This window comes from Vidua chalybeata, chromosome 4 (assembly GCF_026979565.1).
Source record: "Vidua chalybeata isolate OUT-0048 chromosome 4, bVidCha1 merged haplotype, whole genome shotgun sequence".
In the NCBI taxonomy this organism is placed as follows: domain Eukaryota; kingdom Metazoa; phylum Chordata; class Aves; order Passeriformes; family Viduidae; genus Vidua; species Vidua chalybeata.
The window spans coordinates 54,422,440-54,447,129 of NC_071533.1; the positions used below are offsets into that span (position 1 = coordinate 54,422,440).

General features: G+C 35.4%; 1 protein-coding gene across 6 annotated transcripts in view; it reads right to left on the reverse strand.

Annotated features, from left to right (window-relative positions):
• RBPJ (recombination signal binding protein for immunoglobulin kappa J region) overlaps positions 1 to 24,690 on the reverse strand; it is a 140,467-nt gene that overhangs the window by 10,625 nt on the left and 105,152 nt on the right. For all 6 annotated transcript variants that reach the window (XM_053940183.1, XM_053940186.1, XM_053940185.1 and 3 more), the window contains exons 2-7: positions 14,305 to 14,343; positions 10,870 to 10,965; positions 5,255 to 5,420; positions 3,968 to 4,142; positions 2,311 to 2,448; positions 1,985 to 2,097 (exon numbers count right to left, since the gene is read on the reverse strand). In XM_053940183.1, the coding sequence (XP_053796158.1) occupies positions 1,985 to 2,097; positions 2,311 to 2,448; positions 3,968 to 4,142; positions 5,255 to 5,420; positions 10,870 to 10,965; positions 14,305 to 14,343 (727 nt within the window). The remainder of the gene's footprint in view (positions 1 to 1,984; positions 2,098 to 2,310; positions 2,449 to 3,967; positions 4,143 to 5,254; positions 5,421 to 10,869; positions 10,966 to 14,304; positions 14,344 to 24,690) is intronic.

Consider the following 24,690-nt stretch of genomic DNA (forward strand, 5'->3'; position numbering starts at 1 on the left):
TTTTATAAAATTCATGCCTCATTTTGATATCAACATTAGATTCGTAATTCTTAATGCTTTTGAAACAAGAATACAACATTGAAGCGATACTCAGTACTACTTCAATGTGCTGCAGGCATATATATTTTATCTACTTTTGCTGAAGGAGTGGGAAAATTGAAGCTTCAGCAAAATCTACTTTTGTTTCATTTGCTGGTGTAAGAGAGCAGTTATTAATTATATTGTTATCTTCAATTATTACTAATTACTATTTTTAGTAATTAATATGTTTCTACAGAAGCTTTTAGCACTGATAGGATCAACAACATTCTGTGGCAAACTGGTTGCTGAAGGAGAATAATTAAAATAAGGATTAACTAAAGATATTGAGATGTCCTTAAATACAGTTTTGGAAACAACAATCATAACATATCAGTATTTGGTCATTAAATATTACTTAAAGACAACTACAAAGAACAACTGTTCATTACATTTGGCAGTTCAGTGAAAAAATATCTGCTGACTTAATTCAGATCTCTTTTGTCAATTTATTTCTAGAATCAAAAGCTATTCCTTTAGATAGTGAAAATCTGTAGCTCATAATTTTAACTCAACTCCTAGAAAGAAGTTTAATGCTTTATGCAACAGACAAAGTGCCTGAATATTTCCAGGCTGACAATCAGAAGCCCAACTGTCCTCTGCAATATCTAACTATAATAAAGAGTATTTTTAGCAATGTAAGTTTAAAGGTTATTTTTTTTCTTCTAAATTCTTTGCATTTGCTTATAAAATACCTGCAAGTTATCTTTTAATTGCATTACCTTCCATCAGTCCTGTAAGCAGTATGACAAATGTTCCCCATGGCAAACAAAACAGGAACCTTTAGCCTAATTTGTTTCAATCTGTTTCTACTTACAAATAAGGTTTCTGGAATAATAAATGATGGTATCTCCTTTCACCAATAAAAAGGTATTAACATGAAGCCCATAAAAAAGTGACATCCTCTTACTGAATTTCCTGTGCTCAAACCCTATCTGTAGTGTAACCAGTGTAACTGCTTTTACTGTCATACAAAATTTTCATTTTGTACCATTTACATTGAGCAGCCTATTTTTTTTCTTTTAGCCAGGTTTGGTATTGGGAGAGAAATTCACATTACAGTCCTAGCAAAATTAGTCTGGAAAAGGGAACAAAAGCCTGACTGCAGGAAGTCTGTTTTTATATTGGTGCATTCTAAAGATTGCTTCTACCTAAATTGGAATTAGCAGAGCCTTGTATGAACTCGTAATGAGCTCACAAACCACAATTTCAGAGACGATCCCATATGAAACACTACTGATTATTAATCACAATAACATTCCACTTAGGCTGGCATTAAGTGCATAAAACAGGGGAAAAAATCTGTAATTCTGCTTATTCACAAAACCCAGTACTGTGTATCCAAAGGTAATTTTTTTTGGTTCACAAACCTTAACTGGTTATTCTAAAAGCAATTCCCACACTTCAGATTTAAAACAGACAGTATTAATAAATATGAAAAAATGTTTTTTGCAAGCTGCTACTGGTATAATATATCCGTAGGAGTACACAGAAGTGCTTTTAGATTCAAATCAGTTGAGCATTTTTAAAGCTGTGCTGGAACTCAACACATGGAAGAACCCTACTGGCTGAAAATATTTTACTCATCTATTCAATATTAATATTTGAAGCATTTTGGAACAGAGAAATCTACAATACTGTTTTTAAAAGAGACAGGTTAACCTATTTCGGAAGGCTTAAATTCTGAAAAATTCCCTATCTTATTTTGCAAGTTGTTCTTTGTTTACAGAAATAATCTGCAGATACAAAAATATGCTTTAATTAAAATAAATGCCATTTTCCATAAAAAACATTACCCAAGGGCAACACACAAGGCCAAAACTGTAAACACTGCAAACCCAACTATGGAATTACATTAAGTTGCTATCTATAAATTAATTACAGCATTGGAGAAATGAAACTGTACCAGTCTCGGGAGTGCCATGCCAGTAACTGAGCATACAAGTTTGACAGTCTGCCCATAATGAATGTAGCCATCTCTCACTGTGAATTCTTCTCCTTCTGATTCATCATCATCCACTGCATGAAACAGGAATTTTCAGAATTACTTGCTTTAATCACCATTTTTTTGATACCAGAAACATGTAACATCACACTATTGTATCAAATATACAATCAGTAACAAAACAAGTGTGCATATGGGCAATTAATATGGAGGAAAAAATGAAGGATGTTTTTTTGTGAGGATGAAGCAAAGAAAGTGAAGAAAAATACAGATTTGCTTTTACTTACACAGGTGAATGTAAAATGCTCCCCACTGCTGTGAACTGGCATGGAAATTACCACCTTCTACGTGCAAATATCTGGTGCTAACTGTTTGGGATCGAAGTCTATTAAATAGTGCCACTTTTGTCCCTGATGCAATACATACTGCAAGGAACACATACAGACTTGAGATTATAAAATTACTTTATTATTACATAGAAAAGTATCAAAAAGACACAAGTAACATAAAATAAACTGAAGAATAATTGAAATCAAGACATAATTATCAAATATTGGTTAATTTAGAAAATATTTATATTTGTGACAGACCAAAAATAGACATAAAATTATGAGTGCAATAACATACATAGTGGCTGTTCTCCAAAGGCATGCTAGCTCACAGAATTCTGCCACTTAGCCAAATGGGCTAGTGCTTGCCAGCTGTAAACTCCTTCTGTTCATAGTTCTCCAACAACTCATTATTTAAGCAGAAGCTTTAGCTTGCCCTTGTGAAGTACTTAAGACAACTTTCAGCAATCATTTGAAGAGTATTTGAAATATAAATACACAGTATTCTTACAAATCACAAGCAATTGAAAGGAAGACAGATGTAACTATGTCAAATTATAACCATGCAACTTGTAATGTTCTCAGATCTGAACTTATTTATCATTTAAAAGAGAGAAATGTAAAGTTTGCTCCCCTAAAAAAAAAAAACCAGCAACTAAAATTTTGCCATCAGAATGGGCATGTTGTTCTACTTGGTTCATATTTACTATTGAAGAATGCTTGGTTCATATTCACTGTCCATCAAAACTATCTGTCTGAATACAAATTCAACAGTGCATACTCTGAGCCCACGGGTGTGAACTGCACAGCAACAGATTGCCTTTAGTCATGTGCCAAGCTAGCGGCCCCGAGATCCACATTCCATAGGTGAATGGGTTCCAGCCCAACACAGATGGAAGAGCCTTTTAAAGCACTAGTGAAGAGAGAGAGAAAAACAAACAAAAAAAAAGGGTATCTCTTGAGGTGCTCCAGTGGTATGCAGGCAAAAAACGGTGGAGGAAAAGCAAAAACGTTCCCAATTATACATTAGCACCAGAGATATTGTTAGTTGAAAAACATGGTAAGCAAATAAATCTGGGTGAAATATCACCATACAGATTTCTTAAGTGACTACTTAAAAAGAACCATGCAAAACAAAAATAAGAACAACATGAAAATGGCATGAGACAGTAAGAAGGTGGCTGTGATGTGACGAAGTGCAGTAACATGATGCTACTCATTTATCACAATTTGAAAGCAATCTCTTTGATACTGATCAAAACATTCTAAGCACCAGATCATGGCAATTAAAGAGATCCAAAAGCTTAGAAAGCTGAGGTAGAACATTCTTTATACACTTGTCTACACTAATTCATTCCTCAAAATACAAGGGGCTTTGGGTGGGGCTTTTATATTTACTAAATAATTAACCATGACTGCATAAAACTCAACAAGGTAACTTATGTATATTGGAATATTTTAAAATACAATGATGTGTACAGTTCTGAAATATTGCAAAAAAACGGGAGTTGAAAATTTCAATGTATTTCCCTTGTAGTCAGACCTTAGAACACATAACAAAAAAGTATGAAACAAAATTAATTGCTAAATAGAGAAAAACCAGAGAAATACTTACAGTCTGCATTTTTCAGTGACTGTTTCTTTTTAGAGGGTTTGGAGATGACTTTGATCCGTTTGCTGAGGAACACGCCGATGTCATCACTATTGCCATAGAACATTTTTACTGATAACATGAAGTGCTTTCTCTTGTCTGAGTCTGATATGTATAATGTTTTGGCAGTGCAATAATTCTGTAGGTGAAAACATACTGTGGTTTATTCTTTGAAGCCAAGCCAGTTCAAGAAACTATGCGTATTTAATTATGAATAAAATAGAAAAACTGATGCAATAGTTTCTAAAACAGAGGAGAACCTGTTTTTTTCATCTCTTCCCTATGCATTTCTTTTATGACTACTGTTTCAGCTTTGTGAAGTGTTGCACTCAACCTCATTACTCTATGATCATTCCAAAGACCCTTACCCGGACTAGAAGAGACGACTGGAGACCATAACTGTGTCAAAGCCACCTGTGAGGGGTCAAGAGCACTACTAAAAATTACATTTGATTAGGGCTGTACAGACTCTGCACAAGGGACTGCCTGTGCAGAAAATGTATTGAGCTAAACTTTTCTTGAAAGGATGGGAAATGACTGGATTTTGAAACACAAGGAAGTTACTTTTGGCTACGTGTTTATGCTAGGTGACAATAGAATTAAAAAAAAAAAATCTCATAAAGAACTTCAATTATTCTTTATTCTTTTCCTATTCTGAATATATGAAGCATTTCTGGTAGACTGTGCTGGAAATACCAGGTAGCTATAAAATACTGTTTAATAAAACAGCCAGGTAAAATGAACACTTTTGCTGCTAGTTCTATTCCAACTGTTTAAGTCATCACAAATAACTTAAAAAAAAAAATCTTGTAAGCAATTTACACCACTGTAAAAATAGCCTACTAAATTTTAAAGATTCTACTTCAATTGTGTTTTTAGACAAAGGGACTTAAAGACTACTTCTAGCAGCAGATGTTCTGATATTTCCTTGATAAGATTATCCACTCATGCAAGCCAAGGAGTAGGACCAGAAACCATATTTTAGTTAGCCACTGATGCCTACCAAAAAACCTAACAGTTTACTGAGTCTGCATCAACAACCTACAAATGAAATGTTGCTATGACCCTATAAGCCAAAACCAACTATTCAATTGTCCTAAGTATTTTGAGGGATTTTTTTTTAAACCATTATGCAATACCTAGAAAGAAAATGATTCAAAAATAAGAAAGGGCATTCCTTGAAATATGCACCATGTAGCTATAATATCCTTTGCAGTTAGTTATCTTAGTGGTTTATTACAGTTTTTCTACCTTTCCTTCCAAGTTCAGCTGCTGCATTTCTTGGTCACTGTTTCCTATCCCAATAAAGGCGCAAGGTTGTGACTCCTGCTCAGTGCAACCATCCCGCTCCATTTGCTCTTTTTTTTTCTTCCATCCACTGCCCATGAGATACACACATGGAGGAGGACAAAAGAATCTGAAAACAAAGAACACATTATGGAATTACACACAGTTTTCCAGATAAACAAATTGACGTGTACCCAATGCTTTCACATTCACACTTTGCACTTGAGTTTATACAGGCATGCCCTTCATTTGTCTTGAAGGTTTTCTAAAATGTAAATTAAAAAAAAAAAAAAAAGCAAGGAAAATCAGCAGTAGATGCACCATCAGTGAGAATCTTTCCAGTTCAATATATACCACAGTTTGCATCTCTACAAAACACCTTCCAAAGAGATTCTGAAAAAAAAGGAAAAAAGGCCTCAAAAGTTATTATAGTCTTTTGCAGGTGCTTAACATGATGGAGCAATTAATACACACAGAACAGTTCCACAAACTAATTTAATGGACAACTGCTGACTACAATTCCTAAATGCTGAAAGTTTTGTCATAAGCAAGAAGGGAGTTTATTCTGTCCATACATAAATCTCTCCCCAGTTTTTAAATTGAATAATTTTGTATCTTCATCAGTATGTATAAAAACTAAGACCTAGTTTTTCAGCAGCACTAACTCTAATCAGTCTAGATGCTACTTACAGCAATATGTTCTAAATTAAATTCAGCATTATAATACAATGCATTGATCTTGAAGTTTCTGCAAATTGTTAAAGGCCAAATCCTGAAAAGTCATGGTTTTAGTTAGCAAACAAGCTACTATGTTTTTATCATCATTTCATTATGATCAAAGATAAAGAGGAATGAGTACAAACAGTTGTGAGGTAGCTAAGGAGGCATGTAATGGAGAAGAACATGAAAAAGTTTTTAATTATTTATTTCAGTTTGGAGAGTAGTATTATAACTTCACACTTCTGCAACCCAACAATGACTCCTACCTTATAGGTGAGGGTTTTCTGGTTTTGTTGTTGGTGGTTTTTTTTTTTTGTTTTTGTTGTTTTTTTTTTTTTTTTTTTTCTTTTTTTCATTTTTTTAAATTGGGCTTGGGACAACTGAATTCCTGGCAGGGGGAGCAGGCTCCACACTGGGGCAGCAGCCAGTTCTGCCGGTGGGCAGGAGCTGTCAGGGCAGGGGAGTAAACTGAACTGTGGGCTCAAAGTCATGGAAAATGATTAGAGGACAAAATTATTCAGTTTCTAAAGTGTCTATGGGAGTCCTGTCAAGAAAGATCAGTGCCAGGTAACCAGTTGGACTGGATGATCTGAGAGGCCTTTTTCATCCTAAATGATTCTTATTTCTATTAAACACCATTAATGCTAGCTTTAGTATGAAAATCTAGTGTAACACTCCTATTTATCTCATCTATTCAGCATTCTTTTTTTTCAGCATGATCACATGTATTTGACAGATACAAACTGTTTTTTTAAGTTACAGAATTCTTAATAGATGAAACCCAAGTGTTGTTAATAATACCATAATTAAATGCACATATTAAGAATACATATAAATAACTGCAAGTTTATGTAGTATTTTTGGTTAATGGGCACAAATAACGTATATTCTCTGTCAGAGAAACAAATCACCAAATTTTAAGTCTTACTGGTATTTAAAATGTCTTAGTGGTTATGAAAATGAACAAAAAATTTACTGTCTTCAGGCAAAAAAACTCCTCAAACCTTCTTTCTTGACTATAAATCTGCAGTCAAAATTTTTCATTTGCATTTGTTCCATTTACAACACAGCAAAGTAGGTGTTACACCAATAGGTATACAGCTGAAATATTTAAGAACCTCTTTCAGAAGTATCATGGTCATCATCTATAAGCTATTCCTGATGAAGAAGTTATACACGGATTAAAAATTAGTGTCAACCTTTATTAACAGAGCAATGCTCTGGAAAAAAACAAAAAACCATCAAACAAAACCAAAACAAAAATCCAACAAATCCCTTTTATTCCAAATATTACACCATAAGGAACATGACACATTTACCTTCTTTCCTTATATACTCTTTTGTATTTATCTTACTGGTCAGAAGACAAGAAAAAAAATGCCTACTTTTTTTCATGCCCTTTCTCATTTCAGCTTTATTCTAAACCAAGTCCTTTGAATAACTACAGCCACTAGATGGCAATAAAGACCTGTAGGAAACAAGGTGTAACCCACTGATGAAGAGAAAACAAACCACAACAAAAAGCACTCTTAAAATTAGAACACAGAGAAAAATGTTTGAAAATTTACTGAACAAAGAAACTTTTAAAGCTGTTAAAATTTTAAGTTTGGTTAAAACTACAAACATGAAGAAAGACTCTGGACACTCACAATTTAAATGGGTTTTCTTTCTTACGTATCTACCTCTTTTTCAGCTTTCAGGCATAGACAGCTACAGTCTTGGGTCTTCTTAACTTCATATTTACCATTCCACGAACTCATGTACAGAAGAAATTAGCTATGAATATTCTATCCAATACAGAAAAAGTGAACCAGGCTTGAATTTTGAAAACACTGTATTAAATCAGATAAACATAAAGAAAAGAACAATATTCCTTCAGTCAATGCAAGTCAATCAGTACAGAGGAAATGTGGTACTTCAAGCAGAGAAGCTACTCCAACTGAACTTGCTAGGAAGCAAGGGCTTAAAGGGAAATATGATCCACTTGTGTCATTTCTACCTCATCCAGATGCACTCAGTGCTCTCCTCAAACCACAGGCTTCTGTCACAAAAGTTTGCTTTTTCACATCATCCAAGTCATCTCTCTGGTCATCTTATACAAGGCTTTGCCTTCAGGAGAATTCATATGCTTCTTCTAGCTAGTTGGTAAATTCCAAGTGTTTGCCAATTACCCACATTGTTCTGAGAATGAAACTGCTCAGCAATCTTTCCTCATAGGAGATCAAAGAACTAACAACATCCACTAAAGAACTCCATGTGACAACAAACAAACAATCATTAGGTACTACAGTGCTAAGGACAAAGCAGTGGAGCCATGGGGTAAGCCCTGAAAAAAAGCTATGCTCTCAATAATTAATTTTATCCAGAGGCACACTCAGTTCAGAGAAAGGAAGTACTTGGTCAGAAATTATAGGAGCTCCTTCACTAACAGCTGTAAAACAAGATGCAGCTACAGCATTCTCATGCCAATCAGCAGTGATCATGTTTAACTCCGAGCAGCACAATCAAAATCCCAACCTGGCTCACAGTCTTTAGATGAACTATACCTTGGAATCCAAAACACTCAGTCCTTTAACTACTGGATGTTCACACTGCTCAGACTTTGAAGAGAGAAGTCTCAGTAAATGGTAAATATGGAAAACAATACAAGAAGTGCAAGCCAAATACCCACACTCATCAGAGTAAAGAGCATCTGAATCTCTATCAGCTGAATGCCTTTGAAAGGTGACAGTCATCCAACATGAAACATCAGGCATAAAGTCCTAAATTCAACTAAAGCCCAACATGAGCTCCTTACCTCCTGGCTTCTTTGTGAAGCTAAAAACCATTAACTTTGTTAAGTGCAAGACTTATATGAAGGGATGACTCAACAAAGTCAACTCCTTTCATTCCTGTTACTTAAAAGTACTGAAAACTCTCAAATTAACCTAGAAAGTCTGCATCCATGAAGCTGGAATAGTGTTGTTAAAACAGGCCACACTACATGAGATCTGCACCATCTACAGTAAGCTTTTAACAGAGTATTTCACCATCTAGTAACACTCATTAAAACACTGAAAGGTAGTTATTGTGCTAACCTTTTAATTATGATGTGCAAAGTTTGCTAATGGCAAGTATTCTCCATGACCTCGCAACAAGTAAGACTTAAATAAAGACTGGAACAAGAGGTGGAAGTTTGTCTAGGTTCAAGTTCTACATTTACTTGAAAGAGATGTCAAATTTAAGAAACTTGAATTCCTCATTACAAAAGTAATACAAAGTAAGTTATTCTTTAAATAACCAGATGATATCTATGCCACAATGAAATCCCATGGAAAACAGGAAATTTGTCTACAAAAATGGGTATAAGTTTCTTTCTAAGATGTATGCAAACCAACTCACTTCAGAAATGGTAGTGAATACAAAAATTATGAAAACTTGACTGCAGGGTTGAACAAAGCAGTATTAAAACTTTACTAATTTTGCTTACTCCAGAAATATGAAGAAACAAAGGCCACAGTTTGCTATAAGTAAAGTTGACACAATTTAAAAACTAAAAAAAAAAAGAAAAGAATAAACAGGAATATAATAATTCATCATTCAGCTTTACTAAGTACCTTAGGGCATACATAGATCCAAGGATTTCATAACTGGCACTTTCCTTTATGCTGATAACAACAGGACATCATTACTGATGCTGACAGTCTGGGAACTAGCAGAACAGTATTAGAGACAGTCAACATGATAAGTTACAGCTTAAGAAAAAATAAAATATTTAACTGAAAAAAATGAAACCTTAGTATGTATAGGACAAGAGGGAACAGGCATAAACTGATGCACTGAAGTTCCACTTGAACACAAGGATGAACTTTTTTACTGTGCAGGTGACCACACATGAAACAGGTTGTGGAGTCTCCCTCACTGGAGACATTCAAGAACCATCTGGATGCAATCCTGTGCCATGTGCTCTAGGTTGGACCAGATGGCCTCCCAAGGTCCCTTCCAACCTGATTGATTTGGTGACTGATTCCACATCTTCATTTCATACCCATACCACAACAGCAATCATTTCAGCACCATACTATTTGATAACCATCAAGAAACTATTTCCTTCCTGATCTTCTTTTATAAAGCTCTCAAGATTTCTACACTCATTTGAATGCTTCTATTCTTAATTAGATGAATCAGAGATAACCTGCATAAACAAATGCAACTATTAGGTCTACAAGCCCATATATGAAGGAGCATCCTATTTGCTTCTACTAGTCATGCAAAAAAACCATCACACAGTAAAGACTGCAAGAGAAGACTGAAGGAAAAGCACCTTTGCCTAAAAAGCATTCATTCTCATGTATTCCTGCAGATTCTGTCCTTTAGAAAAGTACCTATAATTGCAACTTGTACTGTATTGATTTTTGCAAGGAAATGTTTATCATAAATACAGTAATGATTGACCTATCATTTTTTTAAACTTATTACAGATGTGATTCAGAAATTTATCTTACTGAGGCTAGCAATTTCCCTTTCATATTAATGTGAAATTATTCAGAAAAAAACTTCTCTACAAGTATTCACTGTTGATCACCTCATTTACTCCAACATTAAAATGGATGGTTTAAAATGAGAACAATTTTAGGCAATGAAGTAAAGCTTTGCCCACAGATAGGGAACCTCTTGGTAGAAACTGTCATCGCTCCATTGAATACTATAGGTTTGGAGTACTTGGTACATAATTAAATGATTTAGGAGGAAGCATTTTATGTTTCTTCAGACTACAGTGCAATCTGAGGAATTCTGCAAAGCACTGTGCACCCAACTACACAGTATAGTTTCCTTAGTTCCCAGCTGCAGACAGATTTCAGTACAGCATAAAAAGTTACCTTTTTTCATTTCCATATGATTTCTGCGCAACTTTCGCATGGAGTATTAGCACGGTTTGGTCACCTCGCTCCTTCAGGTAATTTCGCATTGCTTCCCTAAAAATCAAAACACAAATATAAGCTTTGAAAGTTCTTTTGGTTTTGTTTACAACAAAACAAAGACAGCTTTAGGGAAAAACCCCAGGACCTGAAATTCCAAAAAGGCCATCATTAACAGGGTCAAGATGTGTCTGCTCACTTTTTAAGACAATTACACAGGAAAAAGAAGTAACTATCCTACACAAAACTAGCAATATGAGGTCTGTGATCATTTACAATTACTACATTTTCTGGAAAAAAAAAAACAACTTGTGATGTAAAATCATACCAATGCCAGTAATTACACCATGTTTAAAGTCCTGTTTCATTAAGCACCATGCCACAAATTAGAACACATTTTATTAGTTACATATTTTCTTCATGACCTGTTTAGTATCTCATGATAAGGACAAATTGTCTAAGCTTTTAACCAAATCAGTGCAAGGTTTATATACAAGTTTTCTTTTGGTTTTGAAGATACTAAGAAAAATTAAATTCTTCAGCATATTGTTTCACCTGGTTTTTTAGAGAAAATATCTACTTTCTGCATACAATCAGGTAAAAAAAAATTTAAAAGGTTCTATTGTTCATCATCACTGTAATTACAGATGTTATATAAATGCTGTAATTACCTCAAACACACCAACAACAATTCCTTGAGAGAAGTGAGAGAACAATAACAGCCAGTCACTCTTCTGTATAATAATCTAACCGTTCATTAAGCAGCATGCCAAATTCAACACCCTAGGGATCAGCTGTGCCGGAGTGCTGGCAGGAACACCAATTCCTGAGGGAGATTTTGTGGGTTGAATGCCCACCAATGCACTCATCTTCAAAGTCATCTACCAGAGAAATAAATTATGAATTTATCAGGAATCTATATGAAAAGATAAAACCCTGCATAAGAAGGATTTTTCATTTGGTTGTTTGGATTTTTGTCTTTTTTCTGTGAACAGAGCTAACTATTGAATTCCCTTAGGACAGATCTAGAAAACCAAACATATCTAGTGAAAAAAAAAATCATGGGAGATAGAAAGCAGTATTTAATTGAGCAGACCTTTTCCAAAAGAAATACCCACATAGTTTCATAGAGAAAAGCAAGTAGATTGAGCCAGGGCTGGGTTGGACAACGACAATTCAGCTTTGCTAATCATGTTTTGCAAATTCTTGTGTTTGTCACGCCTGCATAAGACATGATTAATGTCTAGTGATTAGTGAGCCGATTTTCTGTGTAAATAGCAGGATATAAGAACAGAGAATAGACTTGAATTGCTGTTTCAAATTTGGACTAACTTGATCTATTTACATTTGACATTGGTAAAACTGATGTTTATCCATGAAAGTACAGCTGGAATAACTATTTCAAAGCCCACAGACTTACTAATTTACAGCCATTTTTTAAGAGTATATTCTAAACCCCAAAACATAATTCACTGTGAAATTATTATTATACATTTCATTATGATATATATTAGCTGCATTTAAGTTTTTTAAAAACTTTTAATCTGACAATGTGAAATATTCTATTGAGAGTACTGTCATACTAAATGAGGTACATCTGTTGTATTAAAACCTTTTTACTTGACTACTATTAAAAACTACCCAAACCCAGCAACCAAACACAGAAAACTGCTTGGTGCTATTTAATTTTTATTTAGCATTGTATGAGGAAGAAAGTTTATGTTTCCTATTGGTCTTTTTCTACAGTGGATTTGTACAATCCAAGCTCCTGTGAGAACAAGTGATGTTCCCCTCCAACTCCTCCCACTGATATCTTATGTGACATTTTTCATTATTCAATCCTAAAATTCTTCATGAAGGTAGTATTACTAGTTTACATCTAAAACCAACTAGCATAGTATGAACAGAGTAGTGTTATTCTGCTGGAGATTATTAGTCAAACCAGGCAGCCTTTAAACAAAAATCCCACAGCAATTTTTCAATAATTGAACTAAATGCTTTTAAGGGTTTACAGACACATTTTCAGCATTGCATAAACAAGTCAATTTTAAAAATCTGGGTGACAGTTGTTCTGTTTCAGCAGTTTACTCTTCAGAGGAAAGTTAGGTTGTTTGTTTCCAACCTCTATCATCACAGGAAAGGTTTTCAAACTGCTGCTTTGAAGGATGGCTGGCACTTCTCAGATACCCACCCTATATTCAGGAAAGAGCAATGAGCATACCTAGTAGTTAAAATCGTGCACATGAAATTTAGAGTAACTATGGTAAATAGAAAACTTATTTAAAAGCTCTCATTGCACACTCATTTGTTTTTTGTTGCTCTTTTTAAAACACAGAAGATACATTCTATTTTTGTTCATTTTTTTAAATGAAGGAAGATAAATTCTATTAATACCTTCAGGATTATAGTATAGATGTTACTACTCAAGATGGAAAGCAGCTCATTACTTTAAACCATTGTATCTTCAAATACCCGTGAAGACTGCCAGGCCAACAAGAAACCACCATGTTTGTTCAAATACTTGTAAGTCAGTATGGATTAATTTTGCATTGAAATGAAGTTTAATGATGACAAGCTAACCTAAAACTTATCCAGAAATGCAGTGAGACAGATATTCACAGCACAAAATGTGAATGTTCCCCCCCATCATGTGCTAACATAAAGTATCATTTCATTCAAAACAGAGGCTGTCATGAGGTGACAAGAGGCTTCCTCTATCACCACACAAAACTATAAAAACAAATGGCACATCCTTTTTTGCTTTTAAGCAAATAGTGAATTTTAAAACCAAGAGCTAATTATAATTGGCACAGTTTGGGGCACAGAATAATAAATATTTGCATAGACTATGTTAAAGCAGTTTGAAAAAATAAGGTGACTTCTTAACAATTTCTGGTGTAAATACATCCCAGGCAGGCCAGGACCAAATCAAGAACTGTACTCCAGTGACCCTAAACACTTTCCAGAATAGATTGACTTGATAATTCTATTTGATAGTCTTGAGGTTCACCAAAAATTGGTTCAGATCACTCCTTGACAGCACCGTGTTCAATTCTGGCAGCAAAAAGGGTTACATGACCTCACTTCTACTCAAGAAACAAATCAGCTCATTCCTGAGGATTTGAAAATGAGCAGATCCACATCCTACAATATAACCTGCAATAACCTGATACAAGAAGTGAACACCATTTCTAAAAATTCATTTTGAGTTTCATATTAAAAATAAGCCAGTCTGTTAAAACTTGTACTTCTGGCTGCTGATTGCATGTATAATTGAAAAGCTTTGATATTTAAAATTCTAGGGCTAGCAACCCATGAATTTTTAACTTAATTTTTCTGAGAATGAAAAAGGTAACTTCAGAAAATTGTTAAATACTGACTTTCTTTAATGCTTACCTTGTGAGCCGTTTCGGTTGAGGTCGCTCTCCAAATTTCCTGAAAAAAGAAGCAGTTGCTAATTTAAACCAAAAGTGTTTAGACATAATTTTATAGTAAGATGCTATCCCAATTTTTGAAATTGTATTAGAATTTTATATCTTTTCTTTGTGATTTCCTAGATAAGATCACTATTAAAATATTAACCACCTCCTCGCAACAGCGTTTCCCACAACAACAGAGGCTTTTTCTTATTTGAACATTAGGTAACTTTCTTTGTTGAAGTCACATTTGCCCTCAGAATGACTTCTGGAAAGTTCAGACATCACAAGAATGTAAAGAAGCAGAAGATCTTTGCCATAGAATTGACCAGCAGTGCCATCAACAAGCAGTTACTGCAAACATACAGAAATTAACAGACATATCTGTGTTGACAAATAAGTGAATGCTTTCCACCAGGACAATTTCTCAAAAATCTGTTTTTCCTTCATGACTTCTTACAAAAAGGATGACAACATTTTCATACATGCCAGTACAGAATTACAGGAAAAAATCTCTCCTATGGAATGTAGCCAAGCTTGATCCATAAATAGCCACCAATACACACAACATTTTTTTTGCCATAAAGTGTTTTGAGACAGCTGTACTTCTTTCAGTGCTTCAACACCGTCCTTGAGAGAAAGAATATTCTTTACACTAGGCTAAGACTTTCCATGAAAGTCTTGATTTACATAAGACACCAAATTAACACATGGCAGATACATTTTCATTACCAAAACCATCCTCAGATTAAAACTAAATGGTCAGGTGAAAGATCTGAAAAAAGGAAGGCTGCACCCAGCAATGTACATCTGCTAATCCTGGTGAGGAAGTGCAACCACAAGCTAAAATGATGACAAAGACTGGGGGAAAAAAACCCCCAAGAAACCCACAACGCAAAACCAAAGCACAACAAAAAGACAGGCTTAGCTTAACACCTTTTTGCCTAAAAATAAATAGAGACATAAGAGACTGTGCTTTTACTGCCAGTGTTCATAAATATCCCTATGACTTGCCAAGTTCGTTTTATAGGTGGGCATAGCTTTCCCTTCATGCTTCCTGGAGAGGGAAAAGAACCCTTTCCTACTATTGTCCTACAAGAGTGTTGGAGGCTCCTTAGGACAAGAATTTGCTCATTAAGTGATGTAACAAGAAATTCCCCTGTTCGTGCAATGAATCTGTCCTGGACTCTACAGCCACTGATTGTGGAATGATTTCATACATTCCAATTTAATTTCTGTAATCCTAGAAATGTACAAATATGTAACTATTATAATTTATATACAGCTGAGCTAAATAGCACTCTCCTGACAGGGCAGTGAAAACATTCAGCCAATTTTGAAGTTATTTTTCAAGACTTTTCTAAAAACACTGGCAGTCCACATAGAGAAACTGAATAAATGACATGAAGCCAAATTTTCTTTTCAGCTTAAACAATGAAATAAAAATTTGTTTTTCCAACCAGACAAATTCCCTTCATGTTTTACTTTGTTGTTATTAATATACAGGTCACTTCTCTGGCTTGATTTTAATTTTAAATGAAACAATGAAATCAGAATTCTTGCTGTGAGATTTGTTTTTATACATTTTAAATTTTGAGGTCTACTGGAAACAAACTTAAATTATATTTTTCTCTGTGGTATGCACCACTGCATAGACATAGCTGTAATGCAGAAAAGGTAACTAGAAAACCCAAACAGCTTTGCAGTTTGGCAGCGGGAAAGTTACATCCAAAGCCTTTCTGCTTCTAACACTTATCTTTTCAGGATCTGCCTAGCCGCCTCCTGAGCACACCCCGTGCCTCTGATTTTCCCTGGAAAAGTGTGTGAGTAGGTGAATATCCCAGCTCCCCCATACTATCTGTGTAGGTGCTGCTCTCCCTTGAAAACCCAGGATCATCCTATTTGACAGAGGGTCTGTAACTCTCTGACTAGAGAACAGATTACCTTTAAGCTGTACTCTATAAACAACATCCCTATAGATTAGCTCCCTGCTTTTGAGCACAACTACTGTCTTTGTTCCAATCCCTCTGCACGTTTCAATTAACCACAAAAAAAAAAATTAAGAGGTGCTTACCTTGGAGCAAAGAAGGCATTATGCACACAATACTTACTACTTGTACTGTGGCCAATAGAGCCAATCCAAGATGAGGACCTTAGTACACCAGAAACTGCATTAACACAAAAAACCCCCTTACAGACAAACTCTGCCCTAAAGTAACACATGCCCATGCAGAACTCGAGTGCAGAAGATACATTCCCCTTGCACATACGCTTAATTACTAAAAAGAGGCTATACAACTCAGTTGCAATTACTGAAATAAATAAATTTCATCTTTTCCTTTAGTCAAATCCTGAACATACAACACAGGAGAAAAGTACCAAAATCCCCATTCTTCAGAATCAGAGCTAAAGCACTGAGTCACTCTCGAGATGTACAGGGCAAACTCTGATCTGATGCTCAGTGCAGTACCTCCCTAACTCATATACCAGCTTTCCCCAGCCTCCTCCACACAAAAATGAAGTTATTGATGTCACTGTAATCAACTTGTGAACACATATAAATGCTACCCTTAGCAACACGAACCTTTCAAAGAGATGATGTAAATTGGGTAAACCTTTTATTATTCTTTCAATATATATTACAGAGAGGTAGAATAGGAGGAAATTGCATCTTGGTATTTATTTTAACTCCCATGTTAACTGTTTCTAAATTAAATTCAGCGACTTTCCCTCAATAATGTTGTCTTGACAGATGACTGATGGTTATGTACCATAGCCATGGTGTCAAAGAACAGCCTTTTCCTGCATCATTACAAAATCATTTCAAATATTCCATAGATATTCACCTCCCTAGCTCAACAGCAATAGTTAAAGAAGTTAAAATTCAAAAATTATGAAGAATGAAATCAAGGAAACTGAAACATCACCATGTCATGGCATTATTCTGCCACAACCTCACAATTCTGAAAACTTGCAGCAGTGGGAAAAAGTTAATCTCAGAGTAGTAACAGCATGAAAGTCAGTATGAATAATCAATAGTTTTGTATCCAATTGGCTAAAACTCCAGCTTTCTAGTGAGAGTATGAGAGAAAAGTGACAAACAGATGCAAAGATCTAAGAGACTGATACAAGACATGCAAAATGTGGAACGGATATAGTTATTCTCTCCTATCTCACAAACACAGGAATTGGGAAATATATCCAACACCAAAAATTTAATATTAGAATATTTTTTTCCTAGCTCTACAAACACAAAACTAAGTTGTAGAACATTTTGCTAGAGAATATTGTGGAGGCTGAAAGCAGAAGTAAGCTCAAAAGATTAAACAGAAATCTGATACAGAATTCAATTCGATTCTATTAAGTATAATGATCCTGTTTTTACAACCTTGTTCTCAGGAAAATGTAAAGTATCTTCTACCAGCAGCAAAGAAAATAGCATGAGTTTAAAAAAACCCAAACCAGTCTACATTTACCCTGTCTTTCATATCCTTTCCTTACTTATCCTTTACTGATGACTAGCAGGCATGGATCAGTATATATACTCCTGTGAACGAGATATATTCCAAAGCAGCAACTTTGGAAATCCAAAGCAGGATGCCAGATTTTCAGTCACACTACAAAACTCAAATATACAAAAAAGACACAAATTTTCTTTTAAAAAGTATCACATGTATTTTGTTTAATGGTTCATCGGGTTTATTTTTTCCATATGTTTGCAAACTGATGTAGAGATGTGTACTGACAATATACACATATTGTATATTTTAGTTTCTGTCCTTCAGAAACATATATTAACATATCAGCAACTTCTACACAGAAGAAAAGACTAAGAATCTTTTTAAGTTTTCTGATGTTAAAACAGATGAAAATGCAAGAAACACATTATATCTATGGTTTTGTACTAAATGACATCCACTGCACAAGCTGTAATTGCTGCTATTTCACACTTTCATATTTGACTGGTATGTTAAAAAATGAGCCAGTTCAGACATTCCAAGGTTACCTGTCAGACATGACAGAGACTGCAACACTTTTCTTATGTAGGTTTCCACTGGATTTCATTGTTCTGGAATTTATCTAGTCAGTATTTCCATTTCTCCTTTTTTTCATCTTGAAAATATGCAGATTGATGAATAACAAAAATGTACAGGAGAGGAAACTAAAATGTATCATAATTCTATTCTTGAAGAGGTTATTAGACAGGATAAATATATGTAATTTGGAGTCCTAATTAGAGGTTATGCATCATTATATCTGAATGCTCACCAAGTTCCTTTCATTTCCTGGGTTTTTAAAATTTTACTATCCAAGACTAAATGCTCTTTCAGGTGTCCTGTATTGGGATTCTAGACATACAGACACACAGTCAAGTTGCTGTTTCATTCACATCAATTCAAGCTGTATTCTATCAGTATATCCTAACACATTGTACTGGTGTACAGCACATGAGTGAGAGTATTAGTCACACCATAATCACTTGCTACTGGAGCAAGTTATACTTGTCCTAATTAATTCTTTTCCCAGTCCTGGTTTTTTTTTTCCAACCACCAGTTAGTATTCTATTATTTCCTATGTTTTGTCTTCTGATGCTTTGCATAAATTAATTTCACTTCCACACTTTGCACTGTAGGCATAACTCTTTCTTCAATATAATGTCCCAAATAATTATTTTCAAGTCCATACTTTTCATTAAGCAAGTCCCAGTTTGCCATTTAAAATTCTTTTCCCCATTCACAGAAGTGTAAGGAAACATTCTTTCTCCTTTTATCTCTTTACTGCCCTTCAACTAAGTATGGAAGTTAACAAATGAAGTAACACTAATCTTATCAGTAGAGTACATAGTTTTACTCAAAACTTTTTAAATTCTCAAGTTAGGTAAACACATGGCATAATATACAGGGTAAGTTTCAAATGTTTTCAGACAATACAGAAAGTGAAATCCTATTTGGAATTCCTAGCTCAGATACAATACCACTACAATTTTCTATGGCTGCAGGAATATGAATTTTCACTGTTTTCAGCATCTATCTAGTTGTATGCCTTTACTGAACATGACAAACTTTTTGTTATTATATGTATTATATTATTTGTCTTATTTTTCTGGACATAAATGATTTGGTTCCTTTATTTTTTATTCAATGATTCTATGTGTCAAGTCAGCTTTGGATGGAAAAATAAATAAATGAAAATTACCAAAGCAGTTCTACTATTTGCAAGAAAAAGAATTATAAAAAAAAAAAATCTCTACAAAAATCACATGCCATCCTATCTTCAACTCTGACTGAATATCTATGGTCACTGAACAGCTCTAGCATCCTCCTGCCTGGAATATGAACTTCAAATTTTTCCGGTATTGGTCTTCAGCCAAGAACATCATTTTAACAGTCCCTGAGAAAGCCCATTCACCTTTATGTACTGAGAACAGAAGCCTTAAAAAAATATTTCCAAAATGTACAAATAGAGACAAACTTCAGCAATTAGGTATTGTATTTTCACTTGGCCTACGGATTGACACAATTTTTTGGCATCCAGTCAGAATAGCATGGATCTTTCTGTAAATGGTCTCGAGAGAAGCAAAATGCAAAAGGGAGTTGTCAAATTTGACTACAGCAGGAACAACAGCTGAGCAGAAAGCAAGTGTGTTGGAGAGGCCAACATGGGGGAGCAGTAGAAACAGTGTGGACTAAGAGGACATGAGCTGCAAACTAAGAATTGTTAAATGAAAAACATGGACCCGAGACCAGTATGGGAAATGGGGCACCAGAAAAATCTGTGGCAAGGCAAAACATTCAAATTCAACTCCAGAATATACAAAGTGTAGTAAAAATACACTACAGTAACTGTTTTCTGTGTCAATTATTTTTTTGTGACAGAAGTTTTCCTGGTGTCTTAAAAATTTCAACACTGAAAATAAAAGTAAATACTTTCCTTACCCTGAAAATCCAAAAGCACAGTATCCAAAACCAGGCTGCCCAGAAAGCTGGTAGATGCCCCATCCTTGGAAACATTCATTGGACAGGGTTCTCAGCAACCTGATCTGACTGAAGACATCCCTACTTGTTGCAGGGTATTTGGACTCCATGATCTTTAGAGGTTCCTTTCAAAACAAATACCCATGTGTTGAGCTCTCCATTTCCTTTCTGCCTTACACAACTATGAAGAGATCATGCTTTGTTGCCTGCAGGTAACTAAACGGATCCAGGTGCGTATTTCCCCCTCACCATCAGATGGATGAAGAGAGAAACATGAATAAAGAGCAAGAAAACTTGTATGTTGACATAAAATAACTGTTTAACATAGAAAGCAGAAGTGGAAGTAGAGAAAAACAAAGTGAAATGGGTCACTCACCACTACCCACGATCAATACCAAGCCACTTCCTAAGCAAAAGCTGGGTAACCTCGTTAAATCCCACTCCCCTCCAATGCTGAGTATGACATTATATGGCATGGAATATCTCTTCAGTTTGTTTGGGTTACCTGCCTAGTTGCATGCCTCCCAGTACCATGTACCCCCCTCAGTCATTGTGGGGGGACAGACACCAGGCAGAGTGAAGAAGAGAGAAGGCCTTGATGCTGTGCCAACACTGTTCAGAAAGAGCTAAAATATCAGTGTGTTATCAACACTGTTCTGTCACAAAGAACATGGCACCGTAACAGCTGCTATGAAGGAAATTAACTCTGTCCCAGCCACACCCAGGACAATGAGAAAAGAAAATTGGATTCCTTCTGCATGGGAAACAAATGCCAGATTTTAAAAAGGCATAGAGTGCGTGTTCATTGGAAAAGTTTCACCCCTAACTACCTAACTGAAAGATCACTTCCAACTGGACCTACTCACTTGCTGGTGCTTTTGACTGATTGTAGCAAAGGCCTAATATCATTCCTGAACAGTAAACTCAATTCTTTATTAGTCCTGTTATATCACAGTACGTATTTGCTGCAGGACATGTTAGAAGAACTCTTTAATAGGCTACAAGAGATGACTATAATACGTCAGTATGGATTTTGGAAAAAATCCCCAGACAAGTGTTACAAAGAAACTGGCCTGGACAGAACTTAGCTCACACTGTTCATTCAGTTCAATGGTTTCAGTTCCATCTCCCAGAGCACAATTGTCTCAACATTGTGATAAGTAAGATATGGCAGTCACTAATTTGAGGCAGTGTAAGATGCAGCATATTAAACATAGAAATTAAAATACAGAATAGAGTGATCAAGGAAAGTTTTTACTTCCTCAGAGGAGATCCAAGGGAAACAATGCTTGAAACACGAGGAGTCTAATAAAAAACCTCCAGATTTTTATATAGTCTTTGGCAACATCTCAGACTATATTATGAATTCAGAAATAAAGAATGAAAGAAAATCCAACTTCTCTCCAACAACATGAAGTGACAAAAAAGTCTGGTGAAAGGCTCAAGTCCCAACATTTCTAATACCTATCAAACAGCCAGTATGCCACAAACCATTATGTGCAATAGGACTGGGGAAGAAGAAATGCTGCCATTTCAACTACTCTTAAGTGCATTTCAGCCAGAAGTGCAGCAAAAGAAATTCCTGTGCTTCACTTAACTCCAGTTCTAAAAGCAGTGGCAACTGTCAGGTGCAACCTTTTCCTAGACCTCTTGCAATGCCATGTAACTTGTGAACAAACAAGAAAAGTTTGTGACTTAATAATCAGACAAAAGCCTTTTAAGGAAAGAAATTAAAATAAGAGAAGTAATTTACAGGTATTTTTTATCATTCTCCCTCAGCTTTAAAGTAACTGCTATATATCTGGAAAGCTAGAAAGTCTGTCAAGTGTTTGTTCAGCTCTTAGCACCAGATAACCAGACCCTCGTTGTAACAGGCTCTATTGCTTTCTACCATGAGAAATGGAAATACTTCTCAAAGAATTCATTTCAAGCTACTTTGTGATCCGTTACCACAAACTCACTATACTACAAGCCCCCCACAGGATCTCAAAGGTTTACTTGGCCTACTGAGGTTATCCAAGATCCGGGAAAGTGAAATACTCAGGTTTCCATTCAAAGTTTGAGGATCAATATATAAGTATTCCTTTTCAGCTCCTAACAGAGACATCATCTGAGAAAAGCTGAAAGATGGATTTAAGTAGCACACTGGGACTTTATTTTCTCTTTTTCTTTGAATTGTCTAGCCTCTGCCTATTTTCAGCTTCAATTTGCTTTCCATAGACAAACTAGTGAATAACTGAAGAAGCACTGAGGAAAGTTAATATTTATGGACTTTTAAAATGCTTGAAATTATCAAAGCTAACATATGCAACAGTGCCCATGTACAGGGCACACTCATTAATTCTCAGGAGCGATCCCTTAATCTGACATTAGCTAAAAACACTTCCTTTGGGTTGAACAGCATATTACAACTTACATGGTAAGACTCAGCCACTCCACATCAGACTTGTTTTGGTTTTGCAGATTTCTACATTTAGGATAACATGTCACATCAACTGCAAAAGCAGGTGTACATTTTAAAATACAAGATAGTCTGTTAATGTAGGTATACTTTTCTGTGCACAGATTTTGATGAAGACAAGATGTAAATACTGAAAATATTTCTATGCATTCACCTACACAACCATAGTCTATTACAAACATTTTAGAACACAACTCCCAAGGGAAATGATCATCTGTAACTAAAAAACATTTTCCCATATGGTGGTTTCACAGGCCCAAAGAGAATTCCTATGTATTGAAAAAAAGGGCCATTTACGATCCAGCATGAGCTGGCATATAAGGCCACCACATTTCATACAGTGGTTGGATCCACAGCACTTAAACATGTTTCCTGCTGGAGATAACTGTTGCATTTGAGTTCTCAGTATGCATCTTATTCCATACTGATATCCTTTATTTGTAAATGAATCTGAAAATAGTGCACTGTTACGATATGTCAGTGCTAAAAACATAGAGCTCAAAAAAGTGATGATCTACAGGTTTTACACAAGATTAAAAAGCCAAAACACCTCAAGGACACAATTTCTAAGAGATTAATGCAAAAGACATATAATTGTATATAAGAATTCAGTTAACATGGAAATAAACACAAGCAATTACCTATGCTCAAAAAATTTTTCACACTGATCTTCTCCATGGATGAAGACAATAAATGAACCATACCAATGGCTAAAAAAAAGCCATCAGAAGGAAAGTTTTATCTTCTCAAAAACAAACTGGGTTCAATATACACAAGTCTGATTATGGGAAACAGAAACAGTTGTATTACCAGTAATATCCAGCACTAAACAACCTCCACACTGGAAACACAAACTAAGAACGAAAATAAACTAGTTAATATTGTCAAAAGAAAGGACAGATGATGATGAAGTAATTCTTACCCACTCTATACTCCACAGCCTACAGTTCCACACAACCTTCATTCTTCACATTTCTCAGGCAACTCCCCCTCTGTGTCCCACAGGTTTTTTGGGGTTTTGCCCTCCACCAATTTTTGTAGGTTGTTGTAACTTAATGCCATACAGTCTAATGTGACCCAGCATACCCTGTATTCCTAAGTATCTGCACAGCATCATAGGGTAAAGAGTGTTTAAATCCTTAGACTACTCACACCCTAAATACTCCATTGTCTTGTTCTTCTAAAATACCACACAGCTGAGGTACAGAAACTGCTGAAGAAATGACACCTATCTCTCCCTGTTGCTCCCTCTAGACACAACTATGTCTGTAAGTGTGGTCCTCCCAAGGCTGATGAAGTCAACACAGATTGATTGACAACTTCCAGCTCACCCATCCCAGGCTGGTTCATGCTTCAGGATGAACACACACGCTAACAGAGTCACACGCAGTCATCAACTCACTCTCACTTTTGCCTGCCAGCAGCACTTCAACCCTGTTTCTCATTAGGGTGTCTACTGTAATAAATATTGCTATAAAGACTTTGTCCTGAAGGTTAGAGTTGAATTAAAAGCTAACCCATTTTTAAAAATAAATACAGTTTTCATATTCACATACAAAGAACCAATCTCAGCCAACTTGCTTTGGAACACTATTGACACAAGGTACCCTCTTTTTTATCCATCCTACAAAAGGAGATAAAATTAATTAAAACCACACCAATCAAAAATGTCTAATGGACATGACCAATGGATTTCTACTACTCCTAAAGTCCCTTTCTCCTCTGTAAGGAGTCAGTGATGGGTGGTCCAACTGCACTGTGACTCTTTGGAAGCAGGGGGCACAGCAGCCCCTGAAATCACAAAACCAGAAAGTTTTTTATCAATACACAAAACATTCTCCCTCTTTAACAACAACAACAAAAAAAAAAGACCCACCTGCTCCAGGGTGAATGCCACCAACCAAGCACTATCACATCTTTGTACTGCATG